The following is a 20,719-nucleotide window of genomic DNA, read 5'->3' as shown; positions in this document are numbered from 1 at the left end:
AAAGTTGTCGTATCGATGCATCCATAGATACTGAAGTTGTTGCTTTAGGCCTCCTTGAGAAGCGAAGGTGACAAAGTCGGGCTCATTTTGACTCCAATCATCCCAATAGCCCGACATTGGTCTTAAATTCTAGTGTGATCACCTTGAAACCCTTTCTTTTTGCCTTCTTCCCTCTTTCTACCAGAACCCTAGAAGGTTGACTAGGGCCTTGTACGAATTGCATTAGATTCATCTCCTTGGGATGCAAATTGGCAGGAAAATGTGCTAGTGAGTCTCCTATAAGCCCTTAAAATTTGAGGCCAATCTCGTGGTTGGATTGGGAGATATACCAAGCCCTAGTTATAAGACCAATTCCTTTAGGCTCCTTCTTGGGTAGTGGCTTTCAAAGGTCATTTACACTTTACAACTCAATGGAATTTCATCTCTCATTGACCCTTTCCTCATCCTTGCTTGACCTAGTCACATTGTTGACAATCATCCTAAGCCCTACGTTTTGCTTGGATCCCCTAGGTCTCTCTTTTGTGGTCCCAAGCATTCGCTTGCTTGTTATCTCACAAAACCCTAAGAGAGGTCCTTCTATCTCCCTAGGAATCCTTGATCTAGGTACACTATATTTTTCCTAGGTCTAGGCTTCCCCCCCCCATGAGCCTTTCTTGGAGAGACCTTTACCTTGCTTGTAAAGCAATCAAGCCGGTTATCTGAGTCTCTCCTTTGAATAGGCCTTGGAGATCACATTATACTTTGTTATTGAGCCCTATCTTTCTAGTGATTTCCTTAATACCAAGACTCCTCCCATTAGTGAAAGTCCGTAAAGGACAAGGGACATTGACTGAGGTGATAGTGAGTCCTTGTCCCGTTGTTGCCACTTGGTCTAGTAGTAGTCCCTTTAGAACCCCTCTTAGGACCCCTGCTAGATTGAGCAGTAACAGGCCACACCTCATATTGTTTTCCCTTAGTCTAGTTCTTGCCTTGTGAGATCCCCTCACAAGACCTGGTCGATTTTGAGGCATGACTGACCATTTGAGGTTTTGGATACTATGCCTGTCAATTATTAATGCAAGTTGCCTCTTAAGGGAAAATGGAAAATCTTCTAGAAAATGTTTGAACTGTGACCTTAAAGGCAAAGATGATTAAATTTGAATCCGATTTGAATGAAGCTACATTGGGCACATTCATCAGGGTGATTAATCTGAATCTAATATACTCCTAGAAAGCACTCTGCTGCAAGCCAGAAAAAAGGCTCTAGTCCACCCACAATGCTGTATACAATCACTACAGTACTAGAGATGTTATTAAATTTTTTGCAGTTACACCTAATCCTACAGACAAAACAAAGACAGAAAGTTTTTAGAAGTCGAAGATAATGCTCTAGAACCTCAAATTAGAGCCAATTACAATAATTTGTTACATCAAATTTTGTTGCAAAAACCCTAATGAAATGGTAATTTAAACATCAAGATAACAATTATAAATACCTGCAAAGTGACAGTGCTTTTATAGAAGGATCTTATATGATGTCTCCCAGCTATATCTTTCCTGTTCATTGTGCAGATTACAAAATTTAAAATTATATATATGAAAATATTGAATAAATAAAGGCTGCTTCCATATTTAAACTGTAAGAAGAAACGAAATAATGGATAAATGAAGATGTTTGAACTTTGAACTTTGAATCACAGAGAAGTGTAATTTTCCTTGACAAATAGTAATTTGAAATGGTTGAGAATTGAAGGCTTCTTTCTGTCAGGCATAAAACAAAAAATGGTTGAGAATTTACGCATCAAGAAAAAATCCAGCATCAGCATGACATTTCACTGTGGTTGTGCTTGGTAGAAGCTCACGGAAATTGTCACAATGCAAATATGTAGCTAAACCACCAGCTGAGGAACCAGAAAGAAGAGCCTTCGTACAAGAAAGAAGAACCTTTATTAGTGCAGCTTTTCAAATATTCAAACAAGAAAACTGCAAAACAAATTTTAAGAAATATCAAATACCTTATGATATAGTCTACATAGTTGTCTACAGAAAACCAACTAGTAATTCACTAGTAATCTCTCTAATTTTTGCCTTGATTAAAGAGGGCTAAGATGCTAACACACCGCAATGAATGAGTCTCATAAAAGGCAATATGTTCCACTTCAAGAGGTGGTCATTCTCCTTGCTTCTTGAAGAGTTGGTGGGGCTCTTGATGACTTGGCATATGGGTTTATGGCATATGTTGACTTACTCTTACTTGGATCCACTACTAATGTTTTATTGGTCCACACATGCCATTCCAATGATTATTGCACACACATGTTGAGGCATATTATCAGATTAAAGGAGGTCATCCCTTCTTGTCATGGAGACAGTTGACTGTTATTCACATTCCATATGTTAAGGCCTTATATCATGGATCCAGTTGATTGATTTGAGGATGACATCCACTTTGGGTCACTTACACACATTTTGTCATACTTGTTGATGAGACATATCACCTTGGGAGATTCTAGGAAAAGTGGGTCACTTACACACATTTTGACATACTTGTTGATGAGACATCTCACCTTGGGAGATTCTACAAGTATCGACAAGTTTCTTCATGGTGCCATATTTTGCAAAGACATCCATCTTGAAAAAGATTGCTTGCCTTCATAGTTGATGTTACACATTGGAGAATAGAAAACCTAGATCATGGGTTCATCGCATGGTTTGAGGTTGCCCTATCTTCAAAAGCAATTCTCTTTTGATAAAATCACATAGAATATAATCTTGATAATCCATTCAAACAATTTCATGGATCCAATCACAGAGACGGCTCAAATCTATTCCAGACTTCAAATCAAGGGGCTCATCAGATTGGCTTTACGGATGTTAAAAAACCTTGGATTACTAATGCAGACTTACATACTTAACTAACATTATCTAGGCATGAATTATTTTTCTATTATATGATACTTGATACCTTCCATCACAACGACATACAAGCTTCTTAGATATATCTATCATTACATCAAACTCCAGATTATGCTCAAAGAAGAAGGTTTGGATATCTTTATCACTGATCAATCACAGGGTTTGGATGCCTTACCACAAAGAAAGGATGCCATAGGTCCGCACACAGAACTGCAATTTTCATAGATAATGGGTGCCAAAGGAGCTCGTATAATGGAACCACATACTTCGCATACAGTGCCATGAAGAGTAGAACTCATATATAGAGATAAAGAGCCCGAACTTGCATGACATACCACTAGAAACTTATATCAAGTTACATACCTTTCGTGCTTTTTCCAAAGAAAGCATTGCATGACATACCACTAGAAACTTATATCAAGTTACATACCTTTCGTGCTTTTTCTAGAGAGAGTCATAGCCTCAAGTCCGCAATGTTTTCCAAGTACACTATGCCTCAAAGGAACTCGCATAGCAGAGAATACGTGTTTGTCATATCCCCATTTTTATTTTCCTCCATAGCACAGCCAAGGTGGATTTCCAAGGCACGGATTGGCCAGATCATGGGAGCAGGGTTATGTCATCAGGGGTCCCAAGGGAGTTTTGAGGAGTTCTTATGGGATTTGATGGCATTCGCTTGGCATATTCCATCACCCGCACAGTTTGCCTTTCATTTCGTTGCATTCTGACAACTTCAAAAAATTGCATTATTTTGGGGCCTAACTTAATTGATTATGCTTGAAGTGGGATTATGGGAGGGTTAATTGATGGAACACCTCAGTGTAATAGCTCATTGGAACCGGAACAAGAAGGTCTACAAGATGGGATGCTAAGAAGTGGCTTTCAGTGGTCGAAGAGAGTATGGTGGCCAATTTACCATTTCCCACATTAAAAAGAATATTTTAATTGAAATAAAATGAGGGAAAAGTGCTCCATGATTAAAATAATAATAAAATAGGAGGTTCTAGAGGGGTCCATCATATTTATAAAAAGAGGAAGAGAAGGCCATTAGGGGACATCTTGGATTTGATATTTCTTCTTGTATGAGAGGTTGAGAACCCGATTCTCTACTTCAACAGTAGCCCCAGGACGGAAACCCTCGGGTGATTCAGTGAGGTTGGGTGAGCACCCACCTTCCCTTGGTGAATTCATCCAGAATTCACATGAGAGCTTAGCAATGCAGTTCAGTTTAGTTGGAGGGTCGGCATAGCAGTGGAGCAGATTCTTGAGGCTAGTTTTCCATCTCAGCTATTTTGTTGTATCAGCATGTAAACCCCAGTTTCTATTATAATAAAAGTTGAGATTGTTCCTGCCCATTTTGTTGTTGTTTTCCCGTATGCTATTGGTTATATTTTTACATGGCAATGTTCTATTAAAATAAATGGAAATTTTTATGGAGTGATTTTGGTTCAATTAAATTTTCGCATAATCAACAAAATATCTCGTTTGGATATTACATTGGTATCAGAGTTGTGCATCTTGCCATCGTGAGGGTTTTAATTATTGATCAATCTCGAACTAAGTTTGCAGGCATTTTTGTTGAAGATGATTATAGCTGCTAAGATTGTATTATTGTCGTAATTATTTGTTTGTTGAGGGTCAAATTCATTGAAGAAATCACACTCCTTCAAAAAGGGGACAAGTTCACATCTGAGAGGTCACAACCTTGAGGGAGCGAATACAATTGCATACTTTAAGAAGCCAAGTATTCTTTGAAACCGGGAACATATTATGAGTGGAGGCCGAAAGGTAGTTGGAGGGAAAGATTCACGTAAGTGGACTGGGGAGCTGATAGGGAGATTGTTACGCTGTGGGAGGACTTGCGGCTCGATGGCAATTGTTACGGGCAGGTCATGATAGTATGAGGCAGCAAGGTGAAAAAGAATTTGTACATGCATTTGTAATAATCCACAACAATTCTTTTTTTTGTTTTGTTAGCCGCAAGAATAAACACATAGGGTAAGGCGTTCGGAAGGCTGCGTGCAAGCGACAACTAGTGTACAGTGGCGTAGATTTCACATTGTCGAAGTTATGTATATTAGTTGACCTGTAAAGCTCGTATGCAACGTTCAGAGGTCAGGAAAACTCGCTCAGTGGTCAAAGGAATAGTAAAGACCAGAGATCATTTCAGGAGTTAAACCATCTGAGGCACACATGATTAGCACAGAACGATGGTTTTTCCATGTAATTAAGACTATCAGCGAATTGGTCGTCTACGGTCTTGGAGCATACAGTTAATTTAGCAGATTAGCGAGGTAAAATGCATATGAGTACTGCGTATTAATCAGATAAACCAACCAGAAAATTTGTGGATGCTTTCGTCAAAACGTGGAAAGAAGCCAAAAATCTTTTTTTGCCACCATTGTGAATTGCTTCCAGTATTGGTCTATGAAGTTGTCGGCACCACTGGCATATATGAGAGCGTAGCATATAAAGGGGCCGACATTTTGCATGTGGAGAAAGAAATTCTTGGAACCTATAGGTGCCAGAAAGCATATCCCTTGACCCTGTGTGTATGGGGCAATCACTGAGAGTGATTGGCATCTAGCTAAGCTGCGCAATAGCCTGTTCAATAAGCCAGCAACTGACCAATCCAGTATATTGAAGCTATGCTTTGGGTGAATCGATTGATCCATCAATCTTGCAGAGATCCAAGTTTTATTGCAAGAGCCAAGTTTCCCTTTTTCTGTTGATTGAAGGCAACTTGCGTTGAGTATTTATGAGCGCCTTCTAATACAGTATAGAGATTGTGGGGCTTCTCAAAGTACTGGAGGCAATCGGTGCCTCCTCTATTCTGCAGGTGTTACCTCGGAGAGCAGCATTTTGAGCATAACAGGCTGTTGAGTTAATATTGCATACTTGGACTGATCCATGGACAAGTATAGCAAGGACAGGATAAACTACTGCAAATTTTTCAGATTCCTCTATTTTGCAAGATACAAACTCAGAACTATTTTTTGTGTGCACTGCCAGCATCCCTAAGTTATTTCTGAGTAATCAAGGTTGCTGGAATCACCTTTTCATTTGCATAAAGTGTTCTAGCCAGGGTTGTTAGGGGAAAGAGTTGTATTGTTAAGCATCAGTGGCTAAGTACCATATGAGGGACTGTCACTCTGTGTCGTATAGTAAATTGCATTAGGTGTTGGAGAATTAGAACATGCTTCATGTGTCAGGTCTGAAACAAAGTAAATGCCAAATCAGTTATTGTATTTGAATGAGTCTTGAGTGTATGTTTTCTATGGTATTGAGTCAACTGTTCATACTCTATTTTGTTAACAGTCAAGCCTTGTATAAGCCAGCCTGATGTATTGTCCTCATTAAATTGAACCATGGAGAGGATCACAACACTCATGAATGAATTAAGAAGATTGACAAACACAGAAATAAGTTCTTTGAATCACCATGCATCATTGAACCAAAAAACCAAGCAAGACAACAGACTTTTCTCAAAAGAGATCAATGCCATCCTTAACCATGAGCAACCAAGAGATTTGTAGAAGGAACCAAAGATTGGACACAAAATCCTTGCACTTGGGACAGATTTGAAACACATGAAGGTCACATAGAGAGTTCTCTTCAACTTAGATGAATTGAATGCATTCATTTCCAAAGTGAACCAATTAGAAGGGAAGAAACTAATTTGGGCTCTAAAACCAGCTATGTTTGCTTTCATACAACACAAGTTCTTGGAGGAGCCTTGTGAAGGGGTTAGACTTCCAGTTGCATCTTGTCTCAATAAGATCAAGAGACTAACAGCGCCTATAGCTCCTTACAATGATGATGTTATGAGGAGATTTTTCAAACTGATAGTAGAGACTTTCTAGGACTTGGACAACAATGCAGGCTCTACCTTTGGGAAGAAGCTCGAGATTTTAGAAGTCATGGCCTTGGTCAAAACATATGAAATCATGTTTGATCTGGAGTATGATGGTTTGATTCATCAAATGTTCCAATGCTTCTTTAGCATTAGGAAACATCATCCTAACATGGTCATAACACATATGCAATTGCTGTGAAAATTCCTACTACTCGAAGGAACCACTACTGCAGCAAATCTAAATCTAATTCACCTACTTGATTTTAAATTACATTCATCACGTTATTCTTCTGAATAACTGAAGAAAATTACTTCTGCAACCTACACTAACTAAATATTTGATCTCATGAAACTAAAAACAGAGCAAAGAACAAGATACATAGGACACACTTATTTTTGGACAAAATAGTCCCTAGAAAAACTCAATGCATGAAAATCGGTGCAGCAGTTCTGAGTGTTTATTATTATGCAAGAGAAATATCTAAATACAAATCTAGGATGCTCATCCAGCAATTCTTTACAAAGAAAATACTAACAAAAAATCTGAGTGAATTTTACCTCACTTCGCCCGGCAGAATTTCGGCTAATCCGGCACAAGACTGGTTAACCCCGACTATTTCTACGATGGCTCTGCGTCAGCCCTGCGTCACCTTCTCTGCCCTCTGCGTCAACTCTTCCGGCTATTCTGACAGTTTCGGTTGTTTCGACAGTTCTGGATTCTACGTGACAGACAACTTTTATGCCTCTCTGCAAGCTCTCTCCGCCTCTCTGTTATGTATTTTCCATAAAGTCCTCCCAGATTCTCTCTAACCCTCAGCTGCAAGATCTCCGCAATCGATTTTCGTCCTGAGAACTTTTCACCTCAAAAAATTGATTTCCTCAATCTGTGTGTGTGTGTGTTTCCAAATGAACCCCAAACCTCCATTTTATACTTTTTTCTGTTGAGTCTTCAACGACCGAGATTAAGTCCCTAATCAACAGCTAAGATTAAAAGATGACTTGCATCGCCTTCTAGATCATTCTCACCCATATTTTGATTAATACCCATTAATATTTTAATTTCCCTAAATTTAGACTTAGGAACCCTATTAAAAATATTAATTATTTTAATAAAATAAAATCTTGGTGGAATGTAACCAAATGGTTTTTGGGTACTTTAAAACTCATGTGCCTTAGCCTCTCCACCAATTTTCAAGGCTAGAGCACTTCTGATGCAACCAAAAACTAACACTCCCTCTTAGAGAGGGAAGTGCTCTAGCAACAATGTCCACCTGCATGCTGCTGCCACCAACATTATGTTGTTGTTGCTATTGTACTGCTGCCCATGACACTGCCACTAACACCGCTACATTTTTACTACATCTCCCTCTCAAACCCTGCATCTGCTATGCTGCTAGCACTGCGATTGCCAATGCTGCATTCGTACTACAACTCAGTTGCTGAGAGAAGTAACTGGAAAAAAATCCAAAATTAATTGAACTTAACTGTGTTCAACATAATACAATGAATGTTGGAAATCAACAGTTGTTGATTCTGACCCTCTGAATCTTCCGCGCTGTTGCTAACTCCTGCACTGTGCCAACTACATTGTTGCCAACCTTGCTCTGCGTTGATCAATCTGCCAAAGTTGCCCTTAAAGCCTCCTTGAGCTAGAAATGAAATCCAGTCTTGTAATTCTTCTTGAATCCACATCCCTAAAGGAATTAGGCACTAATCTACCATAAGGCGATCACCTTAAAACCTCTTCTTCTTCACTTTTCCCCCTTTTTTCTTGGTCTAGCCACGTTGGGCCACCTAAGGCATCATTTTCCCGACAAAGTAGCCATAGAAAAAGTTCGATCTCCTGGCCTCTATTGCATTGGTGTGTCCTCAAGGTCTCCTCCAAATTTCAAGAAATTTCAACGGTGGGATTGCGAGATATCCAAAGCCCTAGCCCTGAGACCAAACTTTGCCCTGATGTTCCCTAGGCTAGTAACCTCATAGGATCAATTTGGAAACTCTAAGTGGAAACTCTTGTTTTGATCCTTTCCCCTTCCTTGTTTAGGTTAATATCATCATTGGTTGCTAAACTCCCTCCCCTTAACCTAACCTGGGTCCACTTGGTCCCATGTGGTTTGTACCTTTGAAAAGTCAATTCTTCAAAAACAACTTGGGAAACCAAGTTCAATAAGGATTTTAGGGTTTTGGAAGCGCCTTTACAATTCACATTCCTTGAACCTAGCCCTTAAATCCTCATCCCCTTATCCTAGAAAGCTTTGTACCTTGCTTAAGAAGAAAGCAAGTCCCATTCTTGAGCCTCCCCTAAGAAAGGGTTCCCGATATCACTTCACCCCCATCTTATTTGATCTATCCTTTATAAGTGATTCTCTATATATGAGGTCTCCTCCTATCAATGAAAGTCTATAAAGAGTAGGAAGCTTTAGATGTGATGACAGTGGGCTTTAGCTTCATTGTTGCTCTTGACCTAGCAAGTGCCCCTCTAGGACCCCCTGCTAGTTTGAGCATTAACAGGGCCATTACATCTGGCCTCCTTACATCGGCCCTCACCCTCCAAGTCAATTTGCTCCAGTTATTTATTGTGGAAATGGGACTCCAAATTTCAGCCTCTCGGCGATTCAATAGTTCGGCCCCATTTGTCAGGGTAATTTGGCCCTCCAATTTATACATGTAATCCTTAAAAATATTATTTGGCAAATTGGCCCCTCCTTATGGTGATAGTGCCAATTCGACCCTCCTAGAAATATCAATTTCATCTCATTGGAAAACATAGAATTTGTCCTCCTAAAAATTGATGATCTATCCTCTTGGAATATCAATAAGGCATCCTCCTGATGGTGACAATTTGGCCTCCTCTTGATGATGACAATTTTGTCTCCCTAAATCAGCAATTCGGCCTCCTCCTGAAAATGACAATTCAGTCTCCCTGGATTAGCAATTTGACCTTCTCCCAAGATGATAATTCCTTAGACTAACTAAGGTGGATGTTTCAGCACTGAAATTAGGCACTGCACAAGTGATACCCCTCACTTAATAAGTTGCTTGAGCTCCAAGTAAAATTGACATATCAAACTTCACACACCCTTTCCTTAAGTCTCCTCCTCCTTTTATAACTTTTTTCCTCCTCAAAATACCATGGGTGGTTATCAATGCCATGAGTCACTTTATTTTCCAAAGTGACTTACCACCTTTTATTTAATTATTAAATTAATATCTGATAATTAGCAGGTTGACCCCCTTTATTCTTGACCATAACCTATGGGGATCATGATAGGTTATCAATTCGAGCTCCCTACTGCTATGGATTGGGAAGGGATATCACAAAGTCACAGTACAAATCCAATAGTTGGTTTAGGAGCTAAAGTAAGAGAAGCACCAAGCATGGTACCTGCAAACACTAGTCGTGCAGCTCAGCCAACTCGTGCTTCTTCTAGTACTACTATTACTGAGGCTGCAGATGTCCTTAAGTAGTATGAAAACTCTGAACTAGAGGATATTTTTGTAGCTCCTATTGATGATACCATTTCTAGCTATGGTGGTAAGTTTCATGAGTGATCATGTTGATCAATGGTTTGTACTAGGCCACTATCTTGTAGCATGGATTTTGGACTGTAGAGGCCATTTATAGCCTCACTGATTATGTATTTTGTTGCTGATATCTATTGCAGTCTGTGCCATTTTGATATATTCACTCTTACATAGTATATAGATGAGAAAAATCCACATATTTTGTCTCTAGTGGTTTGGAGTAAAATTATTTTTTCTTTAAAAACTATAATTATTTTATGTCTATTTTTGAAAATCGACCCATTGAAATCAAACAGGTCCGTGTAAATCAAAGTTCAAGTCAAAACCCAAGGTGATAGGTGGCCGAGACAAAGTCTGAGTCTGAGTAAAGAGCTCAACCAAAATGTGTGCAATCATGATAGTTTAGTGATTGCTTGGTTTAAAGTTTAAACTAATATTCAAATTTAGAACCATGTCAAGAGTTTTGCAGAAATTGGCAAAGCAGCTATAAACATTGCTTTTGCTTCCTTAATAAGGGCTGAAAGAGTAAACATATGGTCACAAGTGCAATGTTTCCTTCTAAAAACTACCAGGCCCTTTTGCACAAAGCCTCTTGTTCTCTGCCCATTTAGATACGTATACATCCAATCTTGTGGTAAAGAGCATGGCCAGAATTTGAACAATCAGGATAGTCCGGTATTTTCTTGGTTCAAACTAGTATCCAGATTTTAAAATGGGATGGATGATGTGAGGCCTAGGAATGAGGAAAGCTGAAGGAGACAATGAAGTTAAAAAAGTTTACAATTTGCACTGCCAGAAGAGTTGGGTTATGTTTGAGGAACTAAGCTTTCCGGTTCTATTTACCTTGTGCTTTGTTGGACTGGAGTGTGAAGATGGCTCAAGTGATCATGTGATCTGTGAAATAGGACATGCAACACTTTGCATAACTAGCAATTAATTAGAATAACATTTTATATGTGCAAACCTGTTAGAAGCCCATGCATTGCAGTTAGATTAGAATAATATCAGACAAAATTAATTATTAGATCATAAAATCTTTTGTATTATATATGTGATTTTATAAAGGAATGAACGAAATCATCACTGGAAACCTTTGTATGTTTGTTTTTTTTTCATCCACTGTTGCTTTCGGGTTTAATAGTATTATGCCCCACCGTATGATAAACATTAGAATAAAACAGAAATAAAACCTTCAATATTCTCTAGATTGATGTTTTGTTTGCGAAATTAATGTTCAAGAAGCGAATTCTTAAAAATCTATTCTGAAGAGGGGAAAATATACTTTTTGAACATATGTAATACATTTTCTATATGTGTGTTTGCATTTCTGCAATCATGCAAATGCTTATGTTTGTGTATATATGCATGTTTGTTTCTCTTTGAGAAAGGGAAGCTGTGAGGAGAGAGAAAGAACCTTCTCTGCTTTGTCCATTCCCTTTGCCAAAAGATCATCAATAATAGCATGCCAAATTCGTTCCCCTCTAAAATAAAGGCCGGATACCTAATACAACAAGGCAAAAATTAATTATCATGGACACATGAAATTGTTCTACCTTGAACATATCAAATATTTGGAAAGAAAATGATATCAAATTTAAATAAGGAGAAATCATTAATAATTTTTGTAAAAGAATTTACATACCACCTTGTCATTTTTTTACAGGTTTCATACGTCTATAACTCTTACCACACACAATGACTATAGAATGGCAATCAACATTATAAGGCATTTCACTGCATATAATATCTTCATAAACATACTTAATTTATGATAGAATCCAAGGCCTTGCATATGTTGATGCAATTGTTGAAGGAGATGGATAGTTAACATGTTTTCTATCTTCACCTTTTAAATATCATTATTCTCACTCTTCATGATGTAAGTTATATTAATTGCACTAAGGGTATCAAGGTGCTCTACAACCCAATATGACATAGATGGCGTCACCTATCTACATGACAATATCTAAAAAGAAAAATTAAACTAGCATAAATCCATCTTAAACTTGGATTTATTGAGCAATAAGAAGGAAAATATTTATCGAGATGTACATTTTTTTATCATTGAATATGAAGGAATTAATACATGAAATGGAATTAATGATAAAAATTTACACCTCAACAAATTTGATCCCTCCCGGTGCTTGATAGATGCAAGTTTAAGATTGGTCTTTTAATGGATCAATTTGAGTTCTACAAGCCAAGCATGCACCAAAAGTAGTGAGGTGTTAATCAAGGTTGTCATTGATGTCAATATGGCATTGGCCAAGATGGAAAATATTCTTGAGATGCCTGGGTTCCAGATGATGATGTCATAACTCTTGTTTGATAAGGATGCCATCAATGAAGATGTCAAAACAAGAAGATGCCAAGCCACTAATGAAGAAGTCTTACTCTAAGAAGTCCTTGAACTAACTATAATGTTTTCGAGTGCCAATCATATGCCTTGATTGGTGATCTAGACCTTAAGTGCCAATATACAAGCCTTTGATGTGGAGGACTATACTTGATGAAGTCATACACGTGATGATGACATACTCTTGAATGACCACACTTGATGATGGTCTTGATGACATGGTTGGAAGACTATATGATGACATGGAAGATCTCATTTGATGGTCGGAAGACTACTTTGGAATTTTCCTAATGATGTTGCACTATAACATATCATTGCACCATCATATGATGACACGGGATGATACACTCATTGTTGGATACTATCATGAAGACATGGATGTCCTACATGATCCTATGATGATGAAGAAGCCAAACAATGGAGAAGACAAACAATGGAGAAGCCAAACAAAGAGAAGCCATACTATCCTAATTAGCTTTTGCACTAAACAATTCAAGGGCGGTCACAAAGAAAATTGTTTTTTTCACCTCCTTAGAGGCATCCCTTCATAATGATTTCTATACCAAATGAAAGAGGATTTTTTCCTCTTTCCAATGAGCCTTTACTTGCCCCGAAATTCCAAATGGTTGATAAGATAATGAATTTTTTAAGATATAAAAATTATGTTTATTTATGAGCCGATCTATACCTAGCCTACTCATGTCGTCCTACTTGAAGAGACATGTCTCTTCGATCCACCTTGCAAAAAGGCCTATTTGTTTGGAATCACGATTGTCGTTAAACCAAAACCCGCAGGTATTAGTCAACGATCACATCGCCAAAGATAAGGATCAACGAGAGGCTGTTAGTCCATGTAACGAAACATACGAGGAGCGTTGGTTTATCCAATGTCCAACAATCTCCCCCCAAAGCGAGTCGGGTGTGTATCGAACTCGTGACCTACGCTCTGATACCACTTGTTGGGAATCATGATTGTCGTTAAACCAAAACCTGCAAGTGTTAGTCAATGATCACATCACCAGAGATAAGGATCCACGAGAGGTGGTTAGTCCATGTCACGAAACACACAGGGAGCATTGGTTTATCCAATGTCCAACACTATTAATAGGAGTACAAATCCCACTCTCTGCCTAGAACTTCGATTACTTCAAGAAGAAAAAAAGGAGGATATGTTCACATCTCATGAACTTTAAGAAGGAGAACAATAATTTAAGGAAAGGAAGCTCGTGTTACTGTACAGTAAATTGTTTGCTCAGGAAGTAATACATCTCGGTCCCCTCAAGTCTTGATACATCGGACAACTATGGAAGAATAAATTTCTTAACACCTCGGACTGTAATCTTTACCTCAGTGACTGTGTGGGTCCTGTGATTTTCGGGCAGTGAGCTACAGGACTGTGATTTTAGAAACAGTGAGCTACAGGACTGTGATCTTCAGACTGTACTCTTGAAACCTCAGACTGTTCCCTCACATCTTTGGACTGTGGCTCGGATACTTGAAGACTAAAGTGACTATGATCCTAGACAATGACTCCGACTCCTGAAGACGTTGATTAGAGCAGCAACATAAGATCAAACTAAGGGCTCGAACAGAAGTATACTCATAGGCTCAAAAAATTGGACAAAGGTATTAATAGGACCTCGAATTAAGGATCAGCACAGTGGCTCGGATAGAGGGTAAGACGGTAGCACGAAGTTAGTGATCTCCCTGTGGTATAACAAGACTATGGTGTCTTGTTGGTTATAGACCAATGTATAACTTGAAGACTGGGACACAGTAGATTAGTAACCTCCTTAATTGCAGCAGCTTCAATAGTAAACTCTAAGAGAAGAAGCCAAGTAAAGACAATTGCACAGTGAAATGAAGTGATCTTGGAACTAAAGTCAACACAGTGAAGTAATCCTTGAACAGTGAAGGTTCAAGCTAAAGACATACAAGTAAGTACATTACTCATCAAAGTTAGCGAAGGGTTTTGGAGACTTTGATTGAAGCATTTATGGAGTGACCTTGAAAAAGATTGAAGATATTTTGTTGAGAAACCTTAAGAGATCTTGAAGATAACATTGAAGACCATGATGCATCATTGATGACATCATGAGGTGACTTGGATAAATTGCTTGGGTAAAATGAAGAGCAGTGGTGACACCTTCTAAAGAGATCAAGGTTGTCATTGATGACATGACATGAAGACTAAAGTAAAGACTAAGCGAAGATTGAAAGGGCTCGTTGAAGAAGACATAGGAAGCTGTGAAGAATAACCAAATACATCTTGACTAAGTAAAGTTGAAGGTTGGAGCCTCAAAAATACAAGGTTGGTGCGTTGGAGGATAGGGTTGGAGCCCTAGAGGATCAGAGTCCTCAAGAAACCAAGTCGAAGTCTGAACCGGATATAGGGTTGGAGCCCTTGAGGTTGGTGCCTCAAAATTGACAAGGTTGGAGCCTTGGAAGTCCAAGTCGGTGCTTGGCAAATACAAGTTGGAGCCTGGGAGATTGAAGATCGGTGTCTTCATCTAGGATTGGAGCCCTACATGTATTGTACTTGATTTATTGTAAAGAAGAAATTAATAAAAGCATTTATTCATTTTGTGCTCTAAATATAAGTGATCTAACTAGTAAAAGTAACAATCGAAAAGAAATATTGATTCACTTCCCTCTCAGTATTTCCAACATGAGGTTCTCTACAACCTAGTATAGCATAGATGGTGTCATGTACATACATGATAACATCTAAAAAAAATTAAACTAGCATTGATCCATCTTAAGCTTGGACCTATTTGTAATATCCCCAATTTTGATTTTTCTTTTGAGGAGATTAACGGAGTTTATTGGGGAGGTACTAGGCATAGCACAATTTTGATGTTCGAGTTTTGGAGACAATTTCAGCTTGAGGAGATTAGGTGAAAAGGCAAGATTGCAACTCATTGGCGGGTGGGGCAACAAGAGAGAAAAAGGGAATGTGCAATTGGGGAGAAAGATAGAGAAAAAGAATGGTGGTGAACTAGTGGAGAGTGGAGGCCACCAAGGGAGGGAGAGGCCAACAATTATAAATGGAGCAAGGAGGCTCTCATTTGGGGCATCTTGGATAATTTTACTTTTCATCTCTCTTGAGTTGCTAAGCCAAGACAACCTATGATGTTTAGCACAAGGATTTCCTGAGCAAGAATTCCACTCTACCTTCGGTGAACTTCGAGTGTCACCCTACGAGAGAAGAGAGGAGCCCATTCAGGAATTTTCCAGGAGCATAATTGCAAAGCACACTTTAGCTGGTGCGTGCTACCAAGGGCGTAGACGCTGAATTTGTGGAGCTTATTGGAACCAATTTAGTGGCGGCTTTGGACCGATATTTTGTCACAAGATTCCTTTGCTTTGGAGGGTTATTTTGGAGCATCCTTGGAGCTGAAGTGAAGAGAGTTTCGGGGGACAAATTTCTCCCAATAGACAATGCACAGGAATTTCGGGAGAGAGCTTAGGGGTAGAAGCAAGAGGGAAAGTGGGGAATCCAAGCTAGGAGAAAGACGAGAGTTCCAGAGGAGAATTTAGCCAAAATTGGAGGAAATTTCCAATGGTGAGAATAGTCTAGAAACTGACATAGATCGATCCAGAAATGATCTGACCCATTGATTAAGATTTAATCTTGGTCGTTGGAGTCCCAATAGGAAGATATAAGAAGGGTTCGTGGAGAACACACTTGTGCAGTTTGATTTCCTTGGCAGATCGATTTCAAGAGAGTAGCACCAGTTGCAAGAGAGCCAGAGATTGAAGCAAAGATAGTGAGGGGCAAAGAAGTGACCCGGAGGAAATTTTCCAGATCCGAAGAGGTAGCACCAAGGAGGCTGAGTTATTCCTAGTGAGGCAGTAGTAGTACAAAGGACGTGCAATTGCTTCAGAAGAGAAACTCGATTTAGCTGGAGGAAAAATCGTTTCCAGTTCCAAAGGCCACACAGAGGTTGCACAGTGTCGAAGAATCGATTTCCTCAGCGGAGACAAGCAGAATGACTTCATCAGAGATAGTTTAGAGGCTAAACATCATAGAGCCTGCGCAAGCATGGCACAAAGGGTCCAGGAGGACAAGTTTTCTGAAGGAAGGTTGTGTCGGGGTTGCTTGTGGAAGAAGGGTAATTCCCTTACATAATTTTGGCCAAATTTTCTTGTTGTTTGGATTGCAATTGGGCATCCATAGATTGTACTGAGATTTCACTGTTGCATACTAATAAAACCCTCATCTAATGCACCGGTTTTCCCAAAGTGGGTTTTTCCAGGGACATCTGTCCAAAAATACTTGTGTCGTTTTTATTGTGTGTGTTCTAGAATTTTCTTAGTTTCTAGCACTATTTTCTTCCGCAGTTTGTTCGTGAAAATCACAGTGTGAATTATTTGGTGTTTGTCGTAGCAAACTGTAAATAAATTGTTAAACAAATTAACAATTAGAAAAATAATTTCCAACTGTTGTGATAGATGAAATTTTCACAGTGCTAAAATGTTAAATTTACAAAAACCAAAACTGACCAAAGTTGTGAATTGTTTCTCTGATTCCTTTTTGTCATTGATGCCTCTATTTTCTTCGTTTTCCTTCATTTTTCCTCCAATTTTCCTTGCATGCACATTTGTGTCTCTTCACCTTCATTTTCTCTTATTTCCTTTATTTTCATAATTAAATCCCAATTATTGCCTCTTTGCCTTTGCAAATGCCTTTGTCAATTTCCATAGCCATTAATAAACCACAAGTGATGCCCACTATAATGTTTGCCCACCATTAAGCTCAGAATACGTGTCACATGACCTTGGTCTTATTTTATTTAAATAGAAAATCAACCAGGGTTTGTTACACAGAACAAAGATGATGTTCTCCTATGTGTTGAGAACTCTAGGGCATAGAGATTAAGTGATTTCTCTTCTATTAGTAATTGTTTTTTAGTGCTTTTTACTTCTTTTAGATTAGGATTTTTTGTTACTTAGGTTATTAGTGTTCTTCATCAAAGAGCTACCAATGCGTTAACCATAAAGAGACAAGAGATACAGAATATAGGCTACCAGCCAGGGCCAAAGCCTCTCACTCTTTGCGAGGAAAACCCGAACAAATTCTTCTTATAGAGATTCCAATTGACGAATACCAAGACCAAGACCCTTGGCCTATCTGCCACTCCAAGACCAAGCCACAAACCTTCCTTAGTGGGATCCTTCTTTAAACAACCTTGTAGCACTTTCCTCCTATAGTCAACGCAAGTCAAACTGTCTGTACTTCTGGAATTTTCAGTCTCTTCCACAGATCTGCAACTCTCGTCCTATCTGTACCCCTACAATTTACACGTGTGGGTTGTTTGGAGATAACTCTCTTCTTCGCTTGACTAGGAGACTTAATCTTGTGACTTCGACTAGCATGTATGCTGGTATGAAGACCACCTTCTTGACTTCTTTGTTGACTGTGTAAACCCTACTGCAGAGCCCTTAATATCAGTCACATGTGTGAGTACAAATAACCAAAAACAGTGCCAAACTAGTTCGTATTTCCTTCCTTCTTCCCATGCTAGATGAGAGGTTATTAATTCTCTTTCTCACACTTTCTGTTCTACTTCAGACCCAAGACCAAAAATTTGTGTCTAGAATGCAATCTGAGCTGCCAATAAATAGTTGTTTCCCAGCATAATGATACGACATGAGTGCAGGCGAGCCGACATGTCCATTAAGTAGGTTATATACCCCAATTTGTAGCGGAATTCAAGGAGAGGTTTTGTGTTTGGTCTTGGAAGGCTTACATACTTATTAAATGACTCATGCAAGATCTAATATGCCCAAGAAGGGTGCTTCATACACAATGTTCCACCAAGACTCTGGGACGGGGAGACAAGGGTGCGAGGAGATGCACAAGGGGGATGTGTGGGAGTACCCTCAAATTTTAGGGAAATTCAGGGGGAACGGGGGACATCGGGGTATATAATTTTTAATATCTATATATATATATATATATAATCAAATTCATATTCAATAATGAAAGCATAAATACAATGATACATACATAATTGAATTAAGTAATGAAATACATTGATCCATACTCATCATCCTTACTAATACATAAATGATTCATCGGTAGACCACCAGATTCAATAATGAAGTACTCTTATACATATTCATCATTCATTATTCACCATTCTAGATTCTACATTGATTTAGAAATTAAATTCATCATTCATCATTCTAGATTCTAAATTGATTTAAAATTAAAATTCATCATTCATCATTCTAGAATCTAATTAGTACCAAGCAAAATAAACTATAATAGATACTGAAATCTAAAGACTGGAATAGTATTTTGATATAACTAAACTCAAAAACAGTGGAGTGATGAGTCTAAAAGTCACTCTAAAGTACACAGAAGGCTTGGTGCTCTTGATTAAATACTAATTCCATACCCTTGTACATGACAAAATGCAATGGAAACATTGCAATCCATCGAATCCTGAATTCCTGAAAAACTGTTAAGTCTGCTAGATTTTGAGTGAGATCTAAAATTCTACTTTCTGCATATGAAATCCAAAGAGGTCGGAACCACTCTCAAACACCCTGATTCATTTCATGGTAATGTTAAAAATTTAAGTAAAAGGATGAAAATGAAAGATAAAGGAGAATGTCACTTTTACTTTAAGAATTTAACATTACCATGAATTGCATAGCATTAGTAGGGCAATATGATCAAATACTAGGTTTCCCCTCTCATAAATCATTGTTTACAAGCAAATTTAAGGGGGACGCATAGCCCATTTTGAGGGGGAATGCCTGGGGAGTCGCATCCCCCACACTGGGGAAACGTCCCCCCCTTTCGTCTCCCCACGTCTCCCCAAAAGGGGGATTTTGGGGGACGTGGGGAAACGTTTCCCCAGACGTCCCCGCGTCCTGGGTGCGTTGGGTGCGAGGGGTATGCGCACTCGACCTGGGGGATGCGTCCCCGTGGAACACTGTTCATACATGACATTGACTCAATTTCACTTTATGACCAATCCTAAGGACTCACAATGGGAATCATACTAAAAATAAAATTTCTTTCTCATGAAACCAATGAGACAATCATTAAACTAATAATTTATTTTTCTTCTTTTCATCAATTACATAAAATCACAATTACACGTCATTATGAAGACCAAACCTAGTTACTTTTCAACACTCCCTTTTAACTAGGGCGGTATTCATAATGGTACTTGGTCATTCTCAATCTAAAGAATTTCTCATAAGAAGAGTTAGATTGGTAACCCATTTGTATAGCATCATGTCAACTAGCATTATCACATAGCAAGGCCTTGACTAACAGCTCTATCTCTCCATAATATCAAAGCACAATGCTAGCGAGACCAATGATGTATAGACACCCTTTACAAAGAAAGATTCTACAAAATATTGAGACACTTCTGAGAGAAAGACCTGAGACATTTTTCCTCCTCCTGGAAAAGTTCTAACACCGTAGAGACCCTCTACCCTCCTCTGCGTCACTTTTGTGTCACTTATGCATCAGCCTACGTGAACGTTGCGTCTCCAGCTGCGCTGTCTCATTGATCTTCCCTCTACGCTATCGCACAGATGCTCTATGTCACCTCTTCCTCAATCTCTGATTGATGCTGATACCCTCCTCTTCCTTCACCCTACTACTCTCCCTCTGAAATCGGACTTCTTCTCCTTGAGAATCGATTTTCCTCGGGTTACTGAGTATTTTCCCGGTGTCTCCAAATGACTCTCAAGTCTTCTCTTATACTTTTCTTGTTGATGAATCAACGGCCGAGATTAAGTCTCCAATCAATGGCTAAGATTAAAACAGACTTACTCCTCATCTCTTAGAAGCTTCTCACCCATATCTTTATTAATACCCATTAATATTTCTATACTCCTAAGTTTAGACTTTGGAACCCCATTAAAAATATTAATTATTTTAATAACTCATCATCGGGGTGGAATTTATCCAAACAATTTATGGGTCTTGGAAATATCATGAATTTTAGCGCCTCCACAAAATTTCAAAGCTAGATCACATCCGATACTACCCAAAATCAACACTCCCTCTTAGCGAGGAATGTGTTCTAGCAATGCCTCCCAATAGAAGCATC

At 38.7% G+C, this 20,719-nt stretch overlaps 1 protein-coding gene across 4 annotated transcripts in view; it reads right to left on the bottom strand.

Moving 5' to 3' along the window:
- The window catches only part of LOC149150231 (pectin acetylesterase 3-like), a 277,487-nt gene that overhangs the window by 155,439 nt on the left and 101,329 nt on the right, over nucleotides 1–20,719 (bottom strand). For all 4 annotated transcript variants that reach the window (XM_089445799.1, XM_089445798.1, XM_089445796.1 and 1 more), the window contains exons 6-8: nucleotides 11,691–11,777; nucleotides 1,778–1,902; nucleotides 1,476–1,536 (exon numbers count right to left, since the gene is read on the bottom strand). In XM_089445799.1, coding sequence (XP_089301925.1) covers nucleotides 1,476–1,536; nucleotides 1,778–1,902; nucleotides 11,691–11,777 — 273 coding nt within the window. The remainder of the gene's footprint in view (nucleotides 1–1,475; nucleotides 1,537–1,777; nucleotides 1,903–11,690; nucleotides 11,778–20,719) is intronic.

Source organism: Pinus tabuliformis, chromosome 9, assembly GCF_031772625.1.
Source record: "Pinus tabuliformis cultivar Carrire ecotype Pingquan chromosome 9, CPIR1, whole genome shotgun sequence".
Lineage (NCBI taxonomy): Eukaryota > Viridiplantae > Streptophyta > Pinopsida > Pinales > Pinaceae > Pinus > Pinus tabuliformis.
Note: the sequence above shows the minus strand (reverse complement) of the source record. Positions and strands in the feature narration are given on the sequence as shown.